This window comes from Neodiprion virginianus, chromosome 3, assembly GCF_021901495.1.
Source record: "Neodiprion virginianus isolate iyNeoVirg1 chromosome 3, iyNeoVirg1.1, whole genome shotgun sequence".
Classification (NCBI taxonomy): domain Eukaryota; kingdom Metazoa; phylum Arthropoda; class Insecta; order Hymenoptera; family Diprionidae; genus Neodiprion; species Neodiprion virginianus.
Window position 1 is genome coordinate 2,609,290 of NC_060879.1, and position 24,797 is coordinate 2,634,086.

Sequence of the window (24,797 nt, forward strand, 5' to 3'; positions counted from 1 at the left end):
ATGATCGCGGATGTTTACGAACGTAAGTTTAATATGAATTCGAAGAGTGAAGGAGGAACGTAAAAAGAATTAGAAAAAAAAACATATAAAACAATCAGAAACAATGTTTGCTTATTTTTTAAGACAAGGGTAAGGAATAAACACGTAAAAACACACACACACACACGCACACGCGACAAGAAAAAAAGAAGAAACAAAATAGTTTAAACCAATAAAAATAATATTAATGATAAAAATGACTATTTAGAGACAACGACACAACGCATTATAAAATAATGATTATTATATTAATAACGATAATGATAATAATAATAATAATAGTAATAATAATAATAATGATGATAGTTGTAGTAGTAATAATAATAATAAAACAACAATAATAATAATAATTATAATGATAACGATAAAGGACAAACAATTAAATATAGTTAATCTTTCACACGTATATACACATATATGTTATAGCGTATCTATAACTGCATAATACACGTATACAATGTGTGTGTTATACATAGAGTTGAATAAAATAGGAAAGAAGAAACGTGAAAGGAAAGAAAATAAACAAGAATAGCTTAAGAAAATAGTGAAGAAGTGGTTGGTACGTATTAAGGAAGAAAGTGAAGGGAAAATTTTATTTTCAAACTTTCCCTTATCGAGAAAGAAAAATTACGAAACGAGAAGCAAGAGAGAGAAAAAATAAATAAACAAATAAATAATAATAATAATAATAATGATTAGGCTTTAGCTTTGTACGTGAGAGTGCTAAGATATGAATATATAGTTACATACGTACGCATTGAACATTGCGTTGTATGTTATGTTGTTATGTACGCAGTATTCACGGGTGTTTAATTACGAACATCCGCCATTATGTACCTTGATGGTGGAAAGAACAAAAAAAAAAAAAAAAAGGGAAAAGAGAAACTAAATTTATACAGCATTCGAAGATGTGAAAATAAAGAGAAGTAAAACTAACGATTGGCGATATTTGATCCCATTTTCGGCACGTATGCAAAAAAAAAAAAAAAAATACAAAATAAGAAATAAAAAAACTGTTTACCTGATTGATTGCGCGTTTTTTTTTTCTATTCTGTTCGACTTGTTACACTTTTGAGGCGGGCTTGTGCGATTTTTAGGCCATTGTATGATAAAAACTTAGCGCGTGATTATGTATTACCATTATTGTTGTTGTTGTTGTTATTATTATTATTATTATTATTATTATTATTATTACTGTTGTTGTTGTTGTTGTTGTTGTTATTATCATCATTGTTGTCGTCATTACTGTCATAATTTGATGCATAAATACGCGTATTGTACATGTTGTCTAATTGTTAACGAAAAAGCAATATTGTCGATGCCTATATTTGTAATACAATTAACTACGAGCTTTTATTCGTTTTTGTATTAATAATAACCTACCATCCGATCGTTTGTTCGTTCGTTCGTTCGTTACTTCGTCAATTATTCGTTTCCCTTTTCTTTTCTCTCTTACCGAACACTCGAATAAAATCTCTCTTCGTTCGTGAACACAATTATTATTTATTCGTATACACGTAATACGTGAAAACGACTCGCATCGAGCATACGATAAAATAAAAATAAAAATAAAAATAACACGAACAACTATACACCACACGTTATACATGTTACGAGCGTTACAACTTTGAAAAAATGACAATATCAAAGAGACAAAACACACGCTAATACGGACGAAGAAAAGTTGGCAGAAAAAAAAAAAAAAAACGAACAAACAATTTTTAATCGTAGCCCGATATAATAATTCAACGCACCGACCAAAAATTAAATAAAAATAGTGTCGAAAAATCGCATAATACCGGCTCACGAGTCAAGTCGTTAAAAAAATATTATACCATCATGTATAAAATCTATACATTAATGCATGACAACATTATAATACAGATGGTATGTTTGAGATGAAAAAGAGAAAAAAGAAAAAAAAAAAACCGAAACGAAAAGAGAGAATAAAAGGAAAACTGCAATGAATAAAAATAATGATAGCGATAGTGATAATAATAATAATAATGATAATAATGATAATAATGATAACAGCACTAGTATTAATGATACGAACCCTTGTATAAAGTAGTGTGCGTAGTGACCGATATTGGTATACAGAGACAAGATTAACGAGTTTGTTGTTGACGTAATTATTATCTAATATTAATAGTAATATTGATGATGATGATGATAATATTATTATTATATTGTTGTTAGATATCTACGGTATTACCTTATTTATTATTACATTATATTATATTATATTATATTATATTATATTATATTATATACGTATCGATATGCGTATACGTATATATACAAATGAGGCAACAATAATAAGACATCCCTCTATGTACGTATCCGTCTTAATACCGATATGGAAATGAGATAATTCTAGCTTAAGTGATTAGAGAGGAAAAAAAATAAATAAATAAATAAAAAAAAATCGATAACAAATCAAAAAAAAAAAAAGACACACAGACACACGATTCAAGTAGTATGTTCATATGATATATTATATGCATATAATATATTATATAATGGGCGTTGCGTATTTAGGGAAAACGCTGCCACATTAGGTTCGTCCCTCGGAACGGTTTTAATTCTGTACGTAATTAATCGCGAGAATTTCTTCGCTCTCATTTTTCCGCCAATCATATGCCAATGTTGCGCGATCTTTCACTTTCTCCTTTGCCTTCTCTTCTTCTCACACCGCGATCTAAAATTTCATTTACTTACGAATCGCGACGAGAGATTATTATTCGGGTTGTTTTTATTTATTTTTTTTTCATTTATCTACGGCTCACCGCCGACGACACGACGAAGACGAAACGTTGATTGGAAATAAAAATGTAAACCGTTGGGAGGGATTTTCCACACCGTTATAGCTCTTATTATTATATAGTAATAAAACTATTATGAAAAAAAAAAAAAAAAATACCAATAAAAGAAAAGTGAATAAAAATGAAAGAAAAAATACCAAAAAAAAAAAAAAAAACAACAATAAATGCGCGTTTATGTTATTTAGTTGTAAAAAGTACGTGGTAATTTGATGGGAAGAGTGAGACGAACGGGACGAAGGCGAAGCGTGTAGAAAAACGGAAAAAGTTGGGAAATTAAAAGAAAAAAGAAAAAAGAAAAAGAAAAAACACCACCATGGGTAAACAGTGAAAGTGAAGGACAAGACAAGTGTAATAAAATTCAACCAAGTTATACCGAATTCACGGCTACCTCGTGTTATTTTTCATCATCACCCATGTATGCAGTATTTAATTATTAATTTTCATTCGTCGCAAAATTGAATGACTCCAATTTTTTTATTTTTTTATTGTTTTTTTTTTTAACAATATTTAAGATTATAGACACGAAGTGAGGAATCATTGACTTTATTATTTAGCTAAATTTTGAGCACGTATTCGAAACGCGTGGCGCGTTTAATTCAATGCGAAGAAATGAATAAAATAAAAATAAAATAAAATTGGAGTAAGACATGGAACGAAATAAGCTTGCGTTTGCGATTTAATTTTTTTACGTCACCGCTCGCAACGAGAGGGCTTGCATACCGCAAATAATGCGTGCATGTGACGAAACACGCGGCCAACTTTTATTCAATAATTTGCCAATTTGCCAATTTGCTAAACCGACAAAATAATCCGACGTGTGATATACGACGCGACGTTTTCGATTATGAGATATTACACACCAGTTCAAAATTATCCGTCGGACGTTAAAGCACGCGGTGTGAAAGGACTCCGGCTGATTAGTGAATTTTTTTAAAACTTTTTTTACATCACTTCTTCCCTAGCTGATGTGTGTGTGTGTATAAATACTACGTGTTATGAGAACGGTAAGGAATTCTCGAGTTTTAATCGATCTCGAAAATCATCGTCACTAATGATAATCAATTCCACAAGATTCCGAAATTAATTTACGGAAACGTTAATTTTTTTTTTTTTTTTTCTTTTTTTTTTTCTTTTTTTTTTCTCTGTTTTTCCTCAATTTATTTCTTTCTTCCTTACATTATCCGGGGAACAGTGAAAATATCGAAGAACACAAATCGACAATGATTGGCAAGGAGTTAGCTCTGATAATCCTGCAGCTGGTCACGCTCCTAGCAAAATGTGGATCCTGTCAGGACCTCCTGATGAACGTAAACACGAAAAAGGTCTTAGCATTTACGAGCGATAAATTTCTCAGCTTAACTTTTGACCCGGCAGTTTTGCTGACAGGCGATGTTCTCGCGTAAGTATACATATATTGAAAAAAAAAAAAAAAAATATTAATAAAAAATTAGTAATATTGTATTAGACGAAAATTCAAGCCATCTTGAAATTATTGCAATTTATTTCACAACCTTTCGATCCTCGCTAATGTTCAAATTTAATTTCGATCAATTACCAAGCTGTGAAAAAAAATTTCTTCCCTTCTATCGCTAATTGGCGATAAATATCGATCCTCAGATCGAGCACCGAGCGAATTACGAACATGGCGAAGGGCTTGGCACCTGGATACGTGCGACTTGCAGGACCCAGAAGCAACCTCTACAATTTCGAAAGATCCCTCTTTCCTCGTACCGGCTTCGAGGATTCGGATCTAACGTTTTCGGGTAAGTTTCATTCTCAAATTTTTTCATCGTCAAATTATCATCATAACAATAATCTGAACTGCGTGAACTAGGTCAGTATTTCGCTGCGTTACTCGCGAAATTCCTCAATGCTTACCCAAGTTCCTTCGCCTCGAATTTAATACAATATGCCAGCGCGTATCACGTTTCATTAATCGCGCGGAATGTTCAATGATGGATGTATAATAATTAACGACTGTTATTTTACTATTACAGTTACAGAGTAGTAGAATTTCTTGAGATGGACAATATTAAAACGTAAAATTGCTTCGCTTTCATTCGATATTCAATTTCAATAGATTTTTGTCCTTTGCGAATCTCGAACTGCTATCGCAAAAATTCATTTGCTTGGAAATATTCGAATCGTTTAATTACTTATTATTATTATTTGTTTCTTTAATTTTTCTCGACCACGAAATGTGAATTCAGAAGCCAAGTCAGCATTTCATTACGTTTAGTTCTACGAAAAATTATAATAACTCTTTGTTTCCACAATCGTTTATTGTCGATCACTGCCGACGAATAAATTAAAATGAGTTTGATAATTAAGCCTGATGTTTCGTTGATATAATTGATACGTATTTGATTATCTCCAGAATTGATTAATTTACTAAAGAAATTATAACGTTACTGCATCTGGATTCAATATTTCAACGCCTCAAATGCCTCTGTTTTACTAAAACAGTCCGGAGTTGAAATCACAGGCAAGAAATTGGACGTGCCTGGGGAAATTGCCAGAGTCGACGACTCTCGCATTTCTGCATTATACGTTGTATATTGTTTATCTAGGAGCCAGCGTTCATATCCATAATACAAATATGACGTGTATACTACAGATGCACGTATAAATTGTAGAATTGCCTAGGTAAGGGATTAAATTTCGCAAGCAGAGCGTTATTGCTTAGCTGCCTTGTGCAGACGAAGCTACCAGCTGAGTGGATTAACCTAATTAATGTTTAACCCGCAAACCTATGTACGCGTATATGTATTGCATATACATGCAATTCTCGTTTCCCGACGTTCCCATTTCTACGTCACTAATTCGAATTGGATAACATGCCAGACATATACAGATGAGAATATAAGTTGCAATATTCTCCTCCTCGTTCGCAGCCAGTAAACCTACGCTAATTGCAAATTTAATACTGACAACATACTACAACGTCTCTCGTTGTAATTTTTATCATTCCGTTACTGCGTCTCTCTGTCATAAAAATTATACGTTTATGACCGGACTGGTTTTATTAAAATTGACAATTTGAGTATAAAGGTACTTTCACGTAAATTACTGTAACGTAACGTCTGAAATTGTACTAAAACTGAATATAAAAATGAAATTTATAAACCAACAATTTATGACCGAACTTTGTTTCCTCTCTTAACCCAGAAGCGCACTGGGTTCTGGTTCAACAATGGGCTCAGAGAGCGGGGCTCGACGTCGTCTCCTGTCTGACGCCTCAGAGGATCGAGAACGAGGATCAAGTGGCTGCCTGGGATCCGAGAAACAGCCTGGACCTGATCTCGTTCAGCGATCACATGGGATACAACATGAGCTGGCAGCTGGGATACGGTAGGAAAAGAGAAGCCGCTTGTATACATATCGCAGAGCTTAAAGCCCATCGATTTAACGAAAATACGAAACAAGACCTTTCCATTCTCTACTCGAAATATTTGCTTTTCAACTTTCTAATGACAACACTGACCGAGTCGTATTTCAAAATTACATCTCAAACAACCAGCGGAAGCTTCAATTCCTTTCGCATAAATTCGCAGAGTGCCAGACAAGATGTGACATCAGTGGTTCTGATCTCGGGAAGGACGTGGCTCGCCTGAGAAACATGCTAGGCGCTTTTCCGAGGTACGCTAACAGTATCATAGCTGGACCAGACGTTGTGAGCTTGCGTGGTAAACAGCAGCACCAATTCATTCAAGACTACTTGAACTCGGCCGGAAGCGCACTTTCGGTGATCACCTGGCATCCGTGAGTTTGATCGGAAATAATCGATCCTTCGTTCGCTCGTGGCAAATGGAAGCAACGTTGTAAAATCAATTCTCTGTCCTTGTAGAGACTTCGCTGGTGTAGCCGTCGACTCTAATGGTGTCGCACTTCAGACCGACACTCTGGCGACGGACAAGGATTTGCTGTACAAAGCGATGGGACGAACGATCGCCAAGAAGCCACTATGGATCGGTGAGTGGGTCACATATCTCTGGAAACCATTTATCGTTTGAATTTTTATTTTCTGTTTATTTATTTTTTACAATCTTCCAGCTGAGTCGAAACCCGAAGAGTGCAAACAGCAGTTTCTGGGCGCTCTGGTTTGGGCTCGACGACTTGGAAGCGCCGCGAAGCTTGGCGTCCAGGTTATCATGAGACAGCCGGATGCCTCTCACATCCTGCAGCCGACTCCGGTGAGTGGAGACATTTTCTTTGTGCTTTTTCATCGTTTATTTGAACGCCTCGAAGGCCAATTATCCCTTTTGTTACGTATTTCGTTACCTTGTCGCTAATTGTCGCACAGGACTACTGGGTCTCAGTGCTACACAAGATGCTCGTCGGCCGAGAAGTGCTGGACGCTAAATTGACCTTGGGGAACAAAACGCACCTCCACTTCTTCTGCCAGTGCACGAAACCCTCAGCCAAGTACGACAAGGGAGCTGTAACCATTTTCGGACTTAACCTGACTCCGGGAAAAGTCGTGGTATCGCTAAAGGGCCTGAAGGTCAAGACTCTTCACAAGTACATTCTAATGCCTGGATATGATACTGAGAACAGGATGTTCGCCGAGTGAGTAGAAACGAATATTTTTGTCGAAATTTAATTACAGTGTCCGCTTTTGCAACAGTCTCAAATTAAGGACACTATTGATGCTAAATGCCGATTTTCACAGAACCGTTCTACTCAATAACCAGCCGCTAAATCTCGTCAATGGAAAAGATCTCCCTGAAATCAACCCGACTGTAACGAATCTCGGAAAGAACGTGGCCATCAAGCTTCCATCAGGAGGAATTGGATTCTGGGTGATACCTGGAGCCAGGGTGAGAATTTGAATGATTATATAATTATTTATTACGGTAATTCATCGAGGAAATTCTTCTGGATCTCATTTGCAATGGAAGAGTTCATAATCGTTAACTTGTTTTGAACTAATTATAGGTGAAAACGTGTCTTGGTCATGAAGATGAATTGGGGGACAAGAACCAGTTGTTGAAGAAATTGACAAAGAAGTTGGAAGAGCCAGATGCTCTGGACGAAAACACAGGTCACGAAGTGGAGGAGGATCAGGACTTTGAGGCGGATTCGACCGAGGATATAAAGAGTATCCTTAAGTCGAAAAAGATGAAAAAGCGAAAGCACAGGCACAGCGATGAAACTGAGGACGAAGAGAGGAGGTTCAAGAGACTGGATCCGAAAAAAGAACTTGAAAAGCTGGAGAAGCTTCTGAGGAGGAACACGAACAGTGAGGACAAAAAGTCGTCCCACTTGAGGGGCAGAGTGGGTTTGAGCATGTTTGACAACGGAGGGAATGACGGGACGGAAGAAGACGGAAGGGAAAATACATCCGAGGATCGAAATGGCGGGCTGATGCGGCTGAAAAACGAGAAAAATGACTCAGCCGAAGAAATCCGGGCTAAGCTCGAAGAGTACAAGAAGAAGCTGAAGCAGTATGAGATGAGGGAAAAAAATCTCGGTGAAAAACGCGTTGAACAAACGAACAGAGCCTCGTACTCTCACGATGAACTCCCAATTACCGACATCGACACTCAGAAGGCGTTGGAAGCTCTCGCCTTGATATCAAGAGTGGAGACTGCGATGCGAGAGCAGGAAACACCCAGCAAAGTCAAAGTGCCGGGTCAACTTCAGATGGTGGCCTCTGACATCGGCGAGCAGGTGATGGTAGATGAGCTGCAGAAGACCGAGAAGACGAAGAGAACGGCGGACCCCGAGGCGTTTGGAAAGCTGTATCAGTTCCTGGTGAACACTGGCCAGCCGGATAAAATCCACAAGCGGGAAGTAGAAGGTAATTCGCGGAGAAAACGAGACCTGGAGAAGTTACTTGGCGACGACCCACTTGGTCTGAGGAAGGAGGGGCTATTCAAGAAGCGGCTGAAGAGCGATGACGCCAAGGAGAAGCGACTCGAGCGGAGGATAAGGAAGAAGGAAAAGGACGTTGATATGGGCCTGAAAAAGGATCTTACCATTCCGAGACACGCTGATAGTAACGAGAATAACTTCTTCGGGTTTCCGGAGCTGAAACCTATCGAGAACTTCCCCGAAGGTGATCTGTTCGTCGAAGAAGGAAAATCGGAGGAGGAGAAAAGCCACGATTATGATTACGTTAAGGACGACGACGACGAAGAGCAGAATGCGAATAAACGGAATCACGCCAAGCGACGCAAGGTCAAGAAGCACCAGAGGAAACCCGCGGTCGACGAGACGTGGATCGAGGAGCCAAACTCAAAATTCTACTATGCGCCAAATGAGTATTTCGAGAATTTTAACCAACCTCCGGTCACGATAAAAACTCAGTGGAAGGACTACGGAGAGCTGTGGGAACCAGAGTCGCTTCAACAGAGAGAAGAGCAGCCGAAGCTTCAGGAGAACGACGCCACCGGCGAAGCCGTGATCAGGAGAGCTCACATCGACGAGAAAACGGACAAAAAGGCGAAGGAAAAAGCGGTCAAGAAGCTGATCAATTACTACGACAACGCTGGGGTGGAGAAACCGAGAGCCAAGAGCGGAAGAACAGGGTTGAAATCCCAGGCCCAACAAAAGATTGGAAAACCGGCAATGAAACCGAAACCTGAACCTCCGGTTGAAGAAAGTACCGTAAAGCTTTTGGAGCCGGAGGACGAGTACGACGATAGCACAGATCCGGGGTCGATGCAGTTCGTTAGTTCGAAAGCTGAGGACTACTCGCAGGAGGATTACGAAGACGACGTTGAAGATGTTGGAAGTAAAAAAAGGACGAAGAGGAAACTCGCCAATTTGGACGACGAGGCTTTCGGGCAAGAAATGATTAGTGAGGACGCTGCCAATTCGAGAGACTGCAAGTGCAGGGTCATCAGAGGCAACCGTTATCCGGTATGCAAAAACTGCAGGCGAGCTGTTCGCAGAGGACGCGAAGCTGCTGAGATCGTCTCGGAGGAAAAAGATGATTCTGCATCGACACCCGCCTCTGACCTCTCCGAGGAGCTGAACGAATCGGCTTCCGATGAACTCCCACAGAGCTTGAACAGCTCGAATGAAGCGTTAGAGAATGTGAGCCAGCGGGTGTCTGAAACGAGCGAAGTTTCACTCACCGAGTCAGATGCAGCGGATTCCAATGAAGAGACCCTGAAGAATGCCGAAACGGAGGATCTTAATGCGGAACCAGATATTTCTACAAGCCCATCGCCAAGTTCTACGCCAGCTTCTGTCACAGTTGTGGAAAATGAAGAAATTGAACCACCTCAACCAACGCCTTCGCCGATGCTCGAAATGCCTCAAACCAACGATTCAGATTGTCAGCTTTCAGCCACTGAAAAACCTAGTGAGCCTGAAATTGTTACGGAAAATGGCAACGAAGTCGGTTCTCCTGCAGATACGGGGAAGGACACAGCGGTTCTAATTCTCAGCGACAAAACTACGAACCTGTCTGAGCTAGAGGCTGAAAACGAAAAGAACCCAGTCGAGGCTGATGTTCAGGCCAAACGTCAAGTTGGCGAAGTGACTGAGACGAAAACTGAGAGCCAATCAGCAACTAAAATATCCCTGGGAACTGGAACAAACTTGGGATCAGGTATAAAGTCGAGCAAGCTTGAACCTAACCTGAAGGAAAGGGTGGAGCTGAAAATGAAGTTGGATTCAAAGCCGGTGTTGAAGACTGATTTCACCAAGAATAAAATGGTGCTTAATACCGAGGCCTTGGCGGCGCTGCTAAAGGAAAGCGAGAACAAGAAATCGGAGGTGATGAAGGCGCTCGAGGCGTCGGCAAAGTTAAAATCTGTCGACCCGAAGAAGTACGTTGATTACCAGAAGAAGCGAGCCGAGAAGTTGGAAAGTCTGAAAGACAAACTGAAAGACAGGAAAGTAAAAATACTTCAGCAGTATCGTCAGGAGCTGGTAGAAGCCTTGAGCAAATGCGACGACGAAGTAGAGCGGAATCTGAAGCGACGGCAAATCTGGGAGGACTTTGCTCAGAAGGACGAGTTCCAGGACTTCGTGGACAAGGACAAACTCGACTACCTTATGACGAACAGGCCAGTCAACTACGAACAGTCTGGAGAGCAGAACGAGTCAGTCGAGGAAGAGGACAGAAGGTATTATCCCGAAGTCGACCTCGTTCAGCCTCTGCGAAATCCTCGGCAGCAGAAAATCCCAAGGAATTCATACTACAGTCCAAGCATGTCTGACTCTCTGGACACTGTGCCGATCATGGCTAACGCTCAACCGCTGCAAAGTAGTCGCTACGACAACGGTGACTCCTATTACGCCATTGTGGAGAGTCTTGAAAATCCAAAGATCCTTCACAGACAAAATTTCGGCTACGGAGATTCCGGATACGGTTTTGACGACTACCGTCAAGGTAACAGACAGTTCTACATGCCTTCTGGTAATCAGCAGCAGCCGGGGCTTCGACAGTATCCCAGGAATGATCAGGATCAATATACTATTCCGCAACAGCCTTTTCAGCAATTCAACGACGGCGTTCAGTCGGATTATCAAACTTACGACGATTATATAAGCTCTGAAAACGCGGGGTCGTTTTACTCCGATGGATCACCGAGTGAAGAGACTTACAACCGAGACGTTCGGCGCGCTGTTCCGACTCCAGTAGAACTTGCAGAATATCAAAGCAGACAATCTTTTGGACCGCAAAAAAGGGAGCAGGACCTGGTGTACAAGAAGAAAGTTAGTGTTGTACTGGTACCAGAATCGAGGCAAAAGTCAGCTACGCAAGTTATAGGTGAGCCGATTGAGTTCTATACGAGCGTCGGAGACGTGAAAGAATCACCTAAGAAATCGAATGACATAAACGCTCCAAACCAGGACGATCAAGGTGATGAAACTTACGAGAGCGAAGATGGACTCAGAGTTCCACAGGCTAGACCAGAATCGCCATGCGTAAATGGAAACTGCGGATCTAGAGCGCGTGGAGATATTGCTATGGAACTTGGAGAACCGCAAGATTCGCACGAAGAAGTTCAGCTCGAAAATAATTCGGACAAGGAACACAGAAGAAACGGTCGCAACCTGATTTCGCAGAAGAAGCTAACAGTCGATGAACCAGCTTTCAAAATGACGCCCGTTGAATCGGAACGTGATTTAGCAGCAGTCAGGAAGGAGAGAGGGACCGACGAAAATAAATCGCAGTACATATGCCTGAGAGAGGATTCGGGGGAAGATGACTCCGCTGGCGAGGAAGAGAGGACCCTGTTCAAACTCGTGAAGAACGGCGATTACTACGAAGCGGTGCCAGTTGCAGTTATGCCGGAGGATCTCAGTGCGTCCAGACAGAGGAAGATGTACCGAAGAATTGCAAGACAGAACGAGAAGGTGAGGAACAAGCGGCGCAAGTTCAGCGACGACGACTTCACCGATGATGACATGAACTACCACGTCCGTAGGGAGGCCTATTCGAGCAGAAGACCTGAAGAATTACTGCCAGGAAGTTCTTCAAGGTCACAGGTAATGCTCGAAGACTCTAACTATCGGTCGATCGGAGATGAAATGAACCGGGTGGAAGTGGGGCAGAGACTGAGTCCAGATGAATACGAGCTGCTGATGATGATTCCGGTTAAGAAGACCGGCAGAATGCTGAAACGCTCGAGGAGAGAGATCGGCGACAATGTTATCGACAGGTCTGGAAACTACGAGGACATGAGTTACTTGTGGGACGACATTGTCGACGGTGAACAGAACGAGGCAAAGCTCCAGGAGTACATCGCGGAGAAGGAGAATATCGTTCGGGAGTTCCAAAATGCTCAGGCGAACCTGAACAAGTACTTGAAGAAGCTTGAGGCCATGCGGGATCCGGTGCAGCTGCAGAAGTTTGAGCGAATCATTACGAACCTCGGGTCTCACGATCACGAGGAAATGTCGCTGATCACCCAGGACGAACAGCAACGAATTCAACTCGCGGAGTATCTGAAGCAAGAGATCTTGAACAAGGTTCGTGGCTTCGATGCTTATCGCGGAGAATCGACGACGCCGGGCTGTGAAACTTCGACTCCGATATCGCTGTTCGATGCGGCAATGCCGAAGATTGAAAGCACGATCAACGACAAGCTGGTAAAGGTCGGGAACTTGACCGAATCACTTGAGGACTTCATCAACGAGTTTGACAAAAAGTCCGAGGATAATTCGACGGCTAGTAGCAACGAGACTTCAAGTGCCAAGAACGAGAAGATCAGCTATAACATCTTCAACACCGCTCTGAGTAACGTTAAGAAATTCTTTGAGTTTCTAACTGGCGTTAATCTTATTTTCCGCAGACACTGATCAATCTTTGTCAATTGTAATTTATTCCATGAATTTTTTTCTTTTTATAAATCGTCTTTTTGATGGCCTGAATCTATGATTCTAGTTTTTACTTATTATTTGTGTACGTCACTGTCATTTTTACAGACCGATGAGGTCATAATTATTTATTAATCATTATGTTCCGTATATTCTGCTTGTTATACCGTGTATGCATATATGTATACATGCCTAAATAACATGTTTGTTAAATAATGTCGTTACCACATCCTGATGTAATAAAGAAATTTGCTGCAATCACGTACCCTTGAGCGAAATAAATATAATACATGTGTCCGGATAATCGGAAAAACCTGCCTTAACCTAATTAATCATTTTTGCATGTCATGCTTGTCAGCGTTGAGTAAGAATTATAATAATACATCTTTTTCTTAACTCGATAAATTATTGAGAGCTGGTAAATAAATATATTTAAGAGTAATTAATTAAAGTTCACACTGTATGATCAGATCTATTACGTACAAATAGTCTAGCAAACATCTTGCCAAAAGTAGAAGAATAAACTCGGGATGAGTAAAACTGTCCGAATAGGCCAGTGATTGTTCTTCTAATCATGAAACTTGAGATCATTATCAACACATTCAGCAGGTAGCATACTACCTGACTTATAATTAGCTCAAGTGTCACAAGTACAGCGTGAAATATCACGAGGCGCAATGAAATGACCATTCTTCAGAATGATAAAATGAAACACGATAATATGACGAAAATTTATTTAAACCCAACGATTTGTTCACGCAGGAATTTATTTGAAAAATTCACAAATAGGTTGACTGTGGAAAACGGCAAAATGAGAAATAAAGTAGCGAACTACTTTAAAAGCTACAACAGACGCGAAGTTTTAACTTCACAATTTTTGAAAATACATCTAGCAATAAATCAAATCTACTTTTGGCTGTAAGTAGACATGTAATTATAAATTCATTCGACCAAATAGACGTAATAATTAGTTATTTGCTGATCTACAGAGTTGAGATACTTGGATGCAATTGTAAACCATAGCGTCGCATCAAGTGTGGAAGTCCATTGCTGTTGGCTGGTGTACGAGTGTGAGTGTAAATAAATCAATCGAGCAATTCTTCATTGCGGATATAATAATATGAATACAACGCCGAGTGTGGAATTGTGTGCATAATATTTCGACGTTGCGAAAATCGTCCGTTTCGCAAGACTATCGTCGGTGGCTTACCTTTTTTTAACCGACTCATCAGATGCACTATAGTGCAGCGGAAAGTCGCTTTCGCAGCTTGTGTCGATTCGCACGTGACAGTTTAATTAATCTCCGGCGGAAATTCGATTTTTATTAATCTTCAAGTCTGTTCTATGAGATAGTGTAATCGAGTACTTAACAATAACGCGAGCCTGATTCAAACGAAGTTAAAACACGACATTGTCTATGGGATATGTGCTGAAAGAATTTCTACCGTGTCTTGCAAATGCTGGAAAGTCGAAGGTTGCGAAAAGATATTTCTCAACGTGCTAGTTTGATGGAAACGAACGTATATTAAATTTAAAAATGGTTAAAACTGTTACATTTTCGCTGCTTTACTGCTTAAGCTTATACATTTGCAAAATCAACTGTGACCTCAATGAAATTTCATGGTACGTATTATTTTTTTGCTTTTTCATCACCTTCTCCATAATAGTGATTTTAAAAATCATCAATCAACTCGTTTCTTTACTCGCAGCTCATTCAAAATAATTTAATTTTCTCATCGTTGTTGTGAAACATTATTCGTTTCCCTGATAAATTGCCCAAGAATTTTAAAACAGTCGTGGAATGTTTGTTGGGAAAATTCAGGGTACAAACACACATCGATTGAGCAAATAGTAAGCAATAAACTGAGTGAATGAAAATAATACAGCGGAAATTGATTTCGAATCGAATAAACATCGCGAACAAAATTGTAACCCGATTAACTCTTGAGAATATATGTACCTAAATGTGAAATTATATTTTTAGCTGCGTCAGCTTTTGCTTGGTATGAATTTCAAAACCCAAAGATCGTTGACCCGATGTCCTTGTAACGAATTACGACTTATGCATAAACAATTTTATTCAGGCCGTCGGTCAGCGAAGCGTCGAATTCAGGATCTACAGAGATCGAGATTAAGCACAGCTTATTTGACGACCCTTCGAAGAGAACTGTGGCAGTAGTATTGCCCTTGGACGAAGAGAAACCCCAGGTAGAAAATCATCAGAAGAAGAAACGATGTCGGAAAAACCGCCGGCACAGAAAAATGAAGCTGCGACTCGACCCAAACGATGTAACGGACAATAACAAAGATAATTTAGTGCAGACCAGATACAGGAAGAAGATCTCATCCGCAGAGATGGAAGGCCAGCAGGTTCCATCGATTCGCAGCGATTTCCATGAGAACACGAAACGGCGCGTCGACGGGTCTAAGGAATTTCAGGACATCGACGAGAGCTTGGAAAATCCGTTCATGAGAATATCGGAAAATCGGGGGTCTCACAGATCGAACAACGAGGAAGCGGAGATCGGTAGCTTCGAAAAAAATGACGAAGACGTTATTTTGAGACGGATCAGGAATCATATAATCAACCCTGGCGACTACAAAGTCCTGGCTCTGGTCGGCAAAAAGGACGATTATTCACCGCCTCAGAATCCGAAGAAATACATTTGCTACTGCAGAGAAGATGACTGCTCAGGTAAGGACTGCCAACCTGAGATTTACAAGCCCTGTTCAGGGTCGAGAAAAAATTCTAGACCCACACCTATTAACAACTATGGCTCGAATAAGGTTAGAAATTACTCGCCGTCGAATGCCAAACACGATAACAAGAACTACGTTCAAACACTGGCAAAAGTCAACGTCGAAAACAGTGGAATGAACCACAAAATCTTGCAAGAAGAGGAGAATAATAAGAACGATTTCTCATACGAAACCAATTCCAATCAAAATATCCAGGCGCAAAAATCCACCGTGAATTTAGACCAACAGGACCAATTATCAGTCAAAAATTCTCAACGACTTGCAACTTCGACGCAGCAAGGTGTTAGCCAGATTCGCACTCCGAACAACAATCAGTGGCTGCGTCCAGTCCTTGGAATCAAAGGTACGGATTGAAACTTGTGATTTTTTAGCACATTACGCGATAAATTTTCTTTTCGCTAGTAATAAATGTACTGCAATTTTCTTTCAGGATCACCGATACAGTCTGGTAGTCAAGGATCCTCTCAAGAATTCAGTAGAACACAAACGGACGGCACCTTGAGTTGGCTTCCGTTTTTGAAGGATCAATCTACCAAGGGCAAGAACGAAGATGGAGTGCTGATGGCTCACGGTCAGGTACCTCTTCAGAAAAGTCGCACTGTTCAACTTCCGTCCGTTAAAGAGCCGGTGCCGAGCGTCGAGAAGCCTTTCGGTTACCTGGAAAACCCTGAATCTTATGTGATCTCATATGGAGATTCGACGACGATGGAATCAAGCACCGAGAAATATCAGCAATCGGAAGAGAATCGAGGCTATGACTCGAACGTGGAATCCAATATCGGCTTGCCCGTTAGTTCGGAGGAATATTCATCGGACAAATTCGATGCTTCTACGGAAGGAAACCTGTATCTGCAAGTAGACGATGGCCCAGAATCAGACGAAGTCACCAAAGTCCCGCTGAATCATCCTGTGAATCTTCCTCACCCTGAAAATCACGACGACGATGTTTACTTGCTCGGAGATTCGACGGAGGAATTAACTGGTCACAAAGAATACGGCAATACTCCTCAGAAGTATGAACTTCCTCTGACGATGTCAAAGGACGACGAATATCAACTGGAAACAGATCAGTTACACCACAAAATGTCTGGCTTCGGAACTCTGCGACCAGGATACAATCCTCTGCCACCAGGAAGTTTCGCTCACGAATTTCGAAGACCTTATAACGGTTACGGAAGTTACGTGGTGAGTCCAAATACGCAACCCAGCTGGAAAGATCGCTCGGGTTACTTGACCACTGAAATTCCTTTTCGAGCACAGCTGGAACGACCTGCGATCGCAAGATCCGGCTGGAATGGATGCAACGTTTATCCGACTGCTCAGCTTTGGCCATACAAAGGGACGATGCAGACTCCGAATAATTACTACGGAATCGGAATAGGCGGTCCCGCATTGCGAAACTTTGGATATTACGGAAATCCGCATGCGGGAAAGCCGATGGAGGATAAAAGTTACTTGTATTATTCACCGATGATGAAGACAGGCAATGGAGGTTCAGGGTTGGCTCAACAACGACGTCCCGCGACTAATGACAACCGCGATGATTATTCCGACATACAAGTCGTAACGAACGGATATTTCACTTCGAAAACATACGATGACGTGGAGGATGTCGATGGCAACGACGATCAGGAAACGGGAAACGCGCAGGCGAAATTCGAGAGTAACGTTGACCGGATACATCACCTCACTCAACAAGGCTTCGCTTATCCCGCTTCGAATTTATACAATGGATACGAACCAGCGAATGATTGGAAAGCACAGAAAGAAAATTTCGCGGTCTTCGATGGAGAAAATTCGCGGTATCTTGAATCAGTGGAAGATGACGATGAAATGGAAAATCCTTCCGCAGTTTCTGCTGAAGCCAATACACCGATCGTCGATGAGGATCTGAACATTTCAACCGTAACTGAGGAAAGTTCTTCGGAGGAATCCTCACCGAGTGAAGATTTTACTGGCGAAAATCAGTCAAAGGGTGTTTCAATGAATTCAGCTGTTCACCAGAGTCTGGATTTACTGAAAAAAGGAAATACGTCTAGGGTTGAAACTGTCGGCGGAAGAAAGATAGGAATATGGGGCACATCGGACTCGTTGGAGGCAATAAAACTAAATGCTGAGTCTTGGAATGAACAATATGGAACAATTAGACCGGAAGAGAATATCTCATCGGATTCATTGGAAGTCTCGAAGGAGAAAACTTCAGAATTAATTGAAAATGGATCTCGAGGTCTTGAGTCGAAGTACGCTGATTCGAAAAACGATAATGGCGAAGAAGTTGGTTCCTATTACAAGACAGACTGCCACTACCCAACGTCTTCTTTGTCCGATAAAAAGTATTCCGAGAACATTGTATCAGCAGAAAATGAAGGCAACGCTGAGCAACAAGATGTATCAAACCTTTCGCCGCCGATTATCATCGAGCCAATTGTAGCGATCGAAACTTCACCGACTAAATATTTTTCCCCGAATGACAGAGTCTTGGAGTACATAAAAAATCACGGTCAAAATTTATTACAACATTCTGATCCTTCTAGCCTTGACCGAAAAGATGCAGTAAATCAAGAAGATCATACGGGCCAAACAAATGAGAGCGAAGACCAAGAAACGTTTGTTCAAAATCCACAATACGTCGGAGAATATAGTCAAATGTCGACATCAGAGAATACGAATAGTGAAGAGATAACCGATGAGAAATCGGAAAATCTAGAGAGAATATCTGCTCAGCCGAGTATACCGGAAATTGATGAAATCGATGAAGATTCCGGCGATTCCACGGAGCGATTTGACGCTGATGCGGAAAATGAATCTGAGGAAAAATCTGTCATGACTTCGGAATATGTCCAAGGACCGGGAAAATATGTTGTACAGGATAAAATTAGTCCGACCGACTTATCATCTCTGAAAAATGAGGCGTCTGAGGATTTATCTCGAAGTTACGAAGATTGCACAGTGGAATCTGCGATTTCCGAAGTTTTAGGAGAAACCCGATATCCCGATAGTTATATATCCGAATCAATGGATGAATCAACAGAGTGCTCGCAGCTAGAAGATTCAGTTTCAAATGATCATCTAGACATGGAGAACTATGGATCCGAATCTATGGTTAAAAATTCTAAAGAAAACATTCAACAATATGGAACTGTAGAGGCTGGAGGAGAAAAGAATTTAAATTCCTATAACATTGGCAGTCACGATTATAATGATGAAAATTTGCAAAAAGAGAATGCGAAAACTCAAGAAGCGTCAGTTAATTTAGTTATGAATGAATACCGGAAGAATAATGAAGAAAGCAATGCAGAATCCGATTACAAACCAACCACGGAGACTTACGCAGACAACAAAAGACTTCTGGTTGGCGAATTTCTGAATCCTTCTACTGGGAAAATCGTGCAAGAAGGTAAATCGTTAAAATTATAAGATAGCAAGTGTGCAGGGAAAACACTAACAAAAATGTATTTCTTTACAGTCAACAGCCGGACAGAAATGAAACCTGAGGATCACGATGCTGTGGAAGACAACGGGATGCAGTTAACGGTTCAAAGTTCGAAACTAGAGGATAAAACGGATAGAAAATGGGACACCGCCCAACACAGAGTCGATTATGGGGACGGAAAATATTCAAGTTCACTTAAAGATGATAATGATTACGGATACGAGAATTTACGAGAAGATTCAAATACTCGGAAATATTCGGAGAAATTAGGAGCAGTGAGTTTGGTTGCAAATGAGGGAGAGGATCGTAATGAAATGAGTACCGCAGCATCGGTGAAGACTACACCATCTGTATCGTGTAGTTGCAGAATTCCCGAGGGTGAAATCACTACGGAGGCTTACAGGAATAACGAAAAACTTTCGTTAAGTGAAGTCCTGGAACCTACTGTTGAGAAAGACGTGCAGGATACAGAATCAATGAACACACATAAGATAAGCGATGACAAGGCCAACAGCAATTCCCAAGTACCTAGTCAAAAATCAACAACAGAAGCTTACGAAGAGAGTAGGAAACTCCTGCTTGGTGAATTCGTGGATCCTCCTACTAGAAAAGACGTTTCAGAAGAAGGATCATTGAATGCGTATAGTGGCAAGTATGGGAAATCAAATTTTGGCAATAATCTGACACCTGGAATGAGTGGGAAGGTCAACGGCTTCGTTGGAATTCAATCTACGACGCAAAATTCTAAAATAGATCACGAGGTGAATCGAAATGCGGGTAAATATCACGATTATAGAACATCAGGGCAATATTCGAGTTCTTGGAAAAATTGGGGAGAGTTGCAGAGTGCGCCAAGTTTGATTACCGATAAATACTCGAAGCATAATAAGAAAAGTAATGTGGCAAACTCTGCTTTTCGAATTCCTAGTCAAAAATCATCTTCGAAGGCATATGAAGATAAAGAGAAACAACTTGCAGGTGGTGAATTTTTGATTTCTGCTAAAGAAAACGTGCCGAAAAACAATGCACTGAACGAAGAGAACGCTGAGGTTGAACTGATGAATAATGCCAAAAATCCCTTGGCCCAAATCGACGGTGAGATGAAATGCTTTGGCAAAGAAACAGAGAATAATGACATGCAATCCACGAATGAAAAATCGAAGATAGAGAATGAAACGAATAAAATCGTTTTACAAGGTAATCCTGAGCCTAATAGCGACTCATTTTCAAATTCGCCGAATGAAGAAGATCACGACACGATGCTATTTCCAGGAAATTCTGGGGAGATAACGACAAAAAATTCTGAAATCATCGGAGATGTACAATCGCTAGGCTCTTGCATCAAGCCACCAGAAGTACAAAATGATTCTGGTTACTTGGGACGAATTGCTCCACAAAATCCAACTGCAGCTGTTGAATCTTTCGGGGATCTTGTCGATTCCGATCTCTACTACATCGGAGACGGTGTAAGGCTACCATTGACCATAAAGCGGTTGAAGGATGGATCCTTTGCTCTGAGCATATCAGAGAAAATTTGTCAACAATGGGCGAAGGAGAAATGCCCCTGTTGCGTCCCGCGGGAGGGAAAAATTTTACAGGAAAAACACTGGGATGATAAAAACTTGGATTCACTAATAAAAACCAGCCGGAGCAGCCTCAATCGAAGAGGAATTTCAGCTGATCAAAAATCAAAAAGTGATGAAATGGAGCTTGAGGATAATCCGGATATCGCGAAAGGTACGCAACTTCCCAAGAAAAGGAGTATCAGGTCGATAACTATGCCGGTTGACGAGTTCGCTCAGTTATATAATTTGAATTTAAATTTGGAGGATTACAACGTGGAATCAACGGCGATTGAATCCACTCGGAGACACAAACTGACCGAAAGATCTAAGATGGAGAAAGACAATCAAGCGCAAAGCAGCGATTTGGTCCAGAAAATTGTATCGATAAACGAGGTGCCTGAGAATGAGAAGGTCGGCGTATTGTTGTCGACTTTGCAAGACTTGATTGCAACAGAGCCGACGGAAATATCTGAGGTTGTGGATAAGCTCGAGGAAAATATAGCGAAGGAAAAATTTAGCGGCGAGTTAGGAGGGGATAATGGAGAGGACGATGCTTCCGGGGATGAAGCGAAGCGATTATACGATTACCAGAAGAACAATCCTGTTCTGGAAAGAATAAGAATTATAAAGCAGCTGCAGATGGGTAAGGCAAGATGTGAACACAAGTACCAAAAGGACTGCGACTACGCGATTACCCAGAAAACTGAACTCCTTACGACAATACTGCGATGGCTTAAGGAGTTGTTGCTCACAAGTCAGATTGAATGATTTATTTGAACGTAATATATTTCATGTATATTTTTTGGCGGGCACTGTTTATTACTGTAAAAAAATATATCGTTATTCATGGTGTGAATTTTATTTCCGATGTGACGATTAGAAATCCATTCTAAAAGGTGGCAGGAAAAATACTTTTATCCTATACAAACAGTTGAAGAGCAATAAAATTCTATCTGATAGAAACTGTACCTGGTTTTTGTATTGCCTTATTTGTAGCGATTGGATCATCATTCATTTTCGAAAGTATACGGAACAGTTAATAAAAAAATAATCGATCAGAAATACTTTTGTGAAAATGTATAATGGTGCAAATTTAATATATAAAAATACTTCTCGAGTTCTCTTATATCGGATTCAGCGCGAAATCAATGGAGCCTAAATGAGGGCAATTTCTACGAAATAATTGTTCTATCGAGAGTATGGAAGAGACGGTTCAAATAATACAAACAAAAATAATGCAAGGCGTCACAGTTGCATGCGATCAGGCATACATGGTAGAGCTACGAAAACAAACTATTATTACTGTTTAGATAGATGGATGGATGGTTAATTTGACTGGGAGGAATGCAGTAAGGACGGTTGATGTTAACATTTATACCTAGTAATATCATGAAATTATTCATGCTGTAATTCACACACACTTGTATGTTTTCAATAAAGATGAGACTACAAGGACAATAATTTTTGTGTAGTGTTTCATTTATTTAACCCAAATAGAATCCTATTTGAATTTATACTTTTGTGTTCTGGTTTACTCTTATTTCGAACAGTCTGATGAATTCACTTACTTTTAGTCTTATTGTTTCTGTAACAACTCTGACGTTCTTATCCTCGACATGGTAAATATTCAATTTTTGTGCGCATGCTGATGGGATTTCATCAAACCACTTTGACGGACCGTCAAGTTTCCGGAATTCATATGTGGTTTTCTCGAATTTCACCTGGAGTCTACATGGTTTGACGAAGCGTTCGCCTTCGTTTACGCTTCTGTGGTATCGTTGTCTCCGACTTTGCTGGTTTCGGTCTGACCCATTGTTCCATGAGGAATTTTAGATTGAGCAGATGATCTTCATAGAATTCCATGAATGAAACTGATATGAGACCCAGATGGAGAATTATAGGCTCGATGAACGTAACACTAGTAATGGAATTTGCGATCCTGGGCTAAAACGTTTAATCTCTGGTTCGGAGCGTATTGAGACTGCGCCCAATCGGCTTCTCTCGCAAAATTACGTCGGATTAGCGCATGAAAGAATTTATTTCAGCACTTTTAAAAATCGCGAAAATTTTCGCCAAAAATGCAAAGGGGTTAGCCTTACTTTTTCTTCATTTTTAGGGCCAAAAATTTTTGGTCTCAGATTCGATTTGAATGACCCTTATCTGACCAATTGGACCCTCAGGAACTCAGAACTCGCAGCGAAAAGAGCGTAGGACCAACAGGAGAGAAATGACGAGCGAAAAAGCACCTGCTGAAAAATGTCGAAAATTCAGGTTCTGGTTTTTTGGCTGTAACTTCTGATGCGTTGATCGCAGCGTATTGGGACAGCGCCCAATCGATTTCTCTCGCAAAATTACATCCGATCAGTGCTACAATTGATTGATTCCAGCTCTTTTCAAAATCGCGAAAATTTCCGCCAAAAACACAAAGGGGTTAGCCTTACTTTTTTTTTGGGCAAAAAACTTTTGGTCTCAGATTTGATTTGAACGACCCTTATCTGACCAATTGGACCCTCAGGAACTCAGAACTCGCAGCAAAACGAGCGTAGGACCAACAGGAGAGAAATGGCGAGCGAAAAAGCACCTGCTGAAAAATGTCGAAAATTCAGGTTCTGGTTTTTTGGCTGTAACTTCTGATGCGTTGATCGCAGCGTATTGGGACTGCGCCCAATCGATTTCTCTCGCAAAATTACATCCGATCAGTGCTACAATAATTTTATTCCAGCACTTTTCAAAATCGCGAAAATTTTCGCCAAAAATGGTAAGGGGTTAGCCTTACTTTTTTTTTGGGTAAAAAACTTTTGGTCTCAGATTCGATTTAAACGACCCTTATCTGACCAATTGGACCCTCAGGAACCCAGAACGTGCAGCGAAAAGAGCGTAGGACCAACAGGGGAGAAATGGCGAGCGAAAAAGCACCCGCCGAAAAATGTCGAAAATTCAGGTTCTGGTTTTTTGGCTGTAACTTCTGATGCGTTGATCGCAGCGTATTGGGACTGCGCCCGATCGATTTCTCTCGCAAAATTACATGCGATTAGTGCTACAATTAATTGATTCCAGCACTTTCCAAAATCGCGAAAATTTTCGCCAAAAATGGTAAGGGGTTAGCCTTACTTTATTTTTGGGCAAAAAACTTTTGGTCTCAGATTCGATTTAAACGACCCTTATCTGACCAATTGGACCCTCAGGAACACAGAACTCGCAGCGAAAAGAGCGTAGGACCAACAGGAGAGAAATGGCGAGCGAAAAAGCACCTGCTGAAAAATGTCGAAAATTCAGGTTCTGGTTTTTTGGCTGTAACTTCTGATGCGTTGATCGCAGCGTATTGGGACTGCGCCCAATCGATTTCTCTCGCGCAATTACATCCGGTCAGTGCTACAATTAATTGATTCCAGCACTTTTCAAAATCGCGAAAATTTTCGCCAAAAATGGTAAGGGGTTAGCCTTGACGGGATGGTTCGACAGGGCACACGGGAGCATGACTTTCCGTGTGACCCAAGTCTTGACAGGCCATGGGTACTTCGCGGATTTCTTATATAGAATAGGGAAGACGGAGAGGCCGACCTGCTGGTACTGCCGGCTGGAGGAAGACACGGTGAGCCACACGGTGGAGGCGTGCCCCGCGTGGAGAGACGAGAGGAATGCCCTAAAGCGCGCCGTAGGGGAGGATCTGACACCGCCTGGCCTGATCAGGGCTATGGTAGGGTCGAGAGAGGGATGGGTGGCGGTGGCTAGCTTCGCGGAGCGGGTCATGACGGCCAAGGAACAGCGGGAGCGGCTACGACAGCGAACACGGCGCAGCGTGCACCGCGCGACCCGCTTGAGCGGGAGAAATGGGGGTGGTTCGCGTGTAAGCGTGGGCATGACGTAGGCTCGGACCTACACGGGCAGGGG

General features: G+C 41.1%; 2 protein-coding genes across 2 annotated transcripts; both read left to right on the forward strand.

Moving 5' to 3' along the window:
- The first annotated feature begins 3,442 nt into the window (after nucleotides 1-3,442).
- On the forward strand, nucleotides 3,443-13,446 carry LOC124301502 (uncharacterized). Its single transcript, XM_046756630.1, has 10 exons — nucleotides 3,443-3,868; nucleotides 4,057-4,263; nucleotides 4,482-4,627; nucleotides 6,033-6,215; nucleotides 6,419-6,626; nucleotides 6,712-6,836; nucleotides 6,918-7,057; nucleotides 7,168-7,433; nucleotides 7,537-7,684; nucleotides 7,803-13,446. The coding sequence occupies exons 2-10, from the start codon at nucleotides 4,085-4,087 to the stop codon at nucleotides 13,128-13,130; spliced, it is 6,723 nt and encodes a 2,240-aa protein (XP_046612586.1). The 5' UTR covers nucleotides 3,443-3,868; nucleotides 4,057-4,084; the 3' UTR covers nucleotides 13,131-13,446.
- Nucleotides 13,447-14,398: 952 nt separating this feature from the next.
- Nucleotides 14,399-22,334, forward strand: LOC124300577 (uncharacterized). Its single transcript, XM_046754811.1, has 4 exons — nucleotides 14,399-14,771; nucleotides 15,233-16,251; nucleotides 16,339-19,305; nucleotides 19,375-22,334. Exons 1-4 carry the CDS (start codon nucleotides 14,686-14,688, stop codon nucleotides 21,672-21,674), a joined length of 6,372 nt encoding a protein of 2,123 aa, XP_046610767.1. The 5' UTR covers nucleotides 14,399-14,685; the 3' UTR covers nucleotides 21,675-22,334.
- The last annotated feature ends 2,463 nt before the right edge of the window (nucleotides 22,335-24,797 follow it).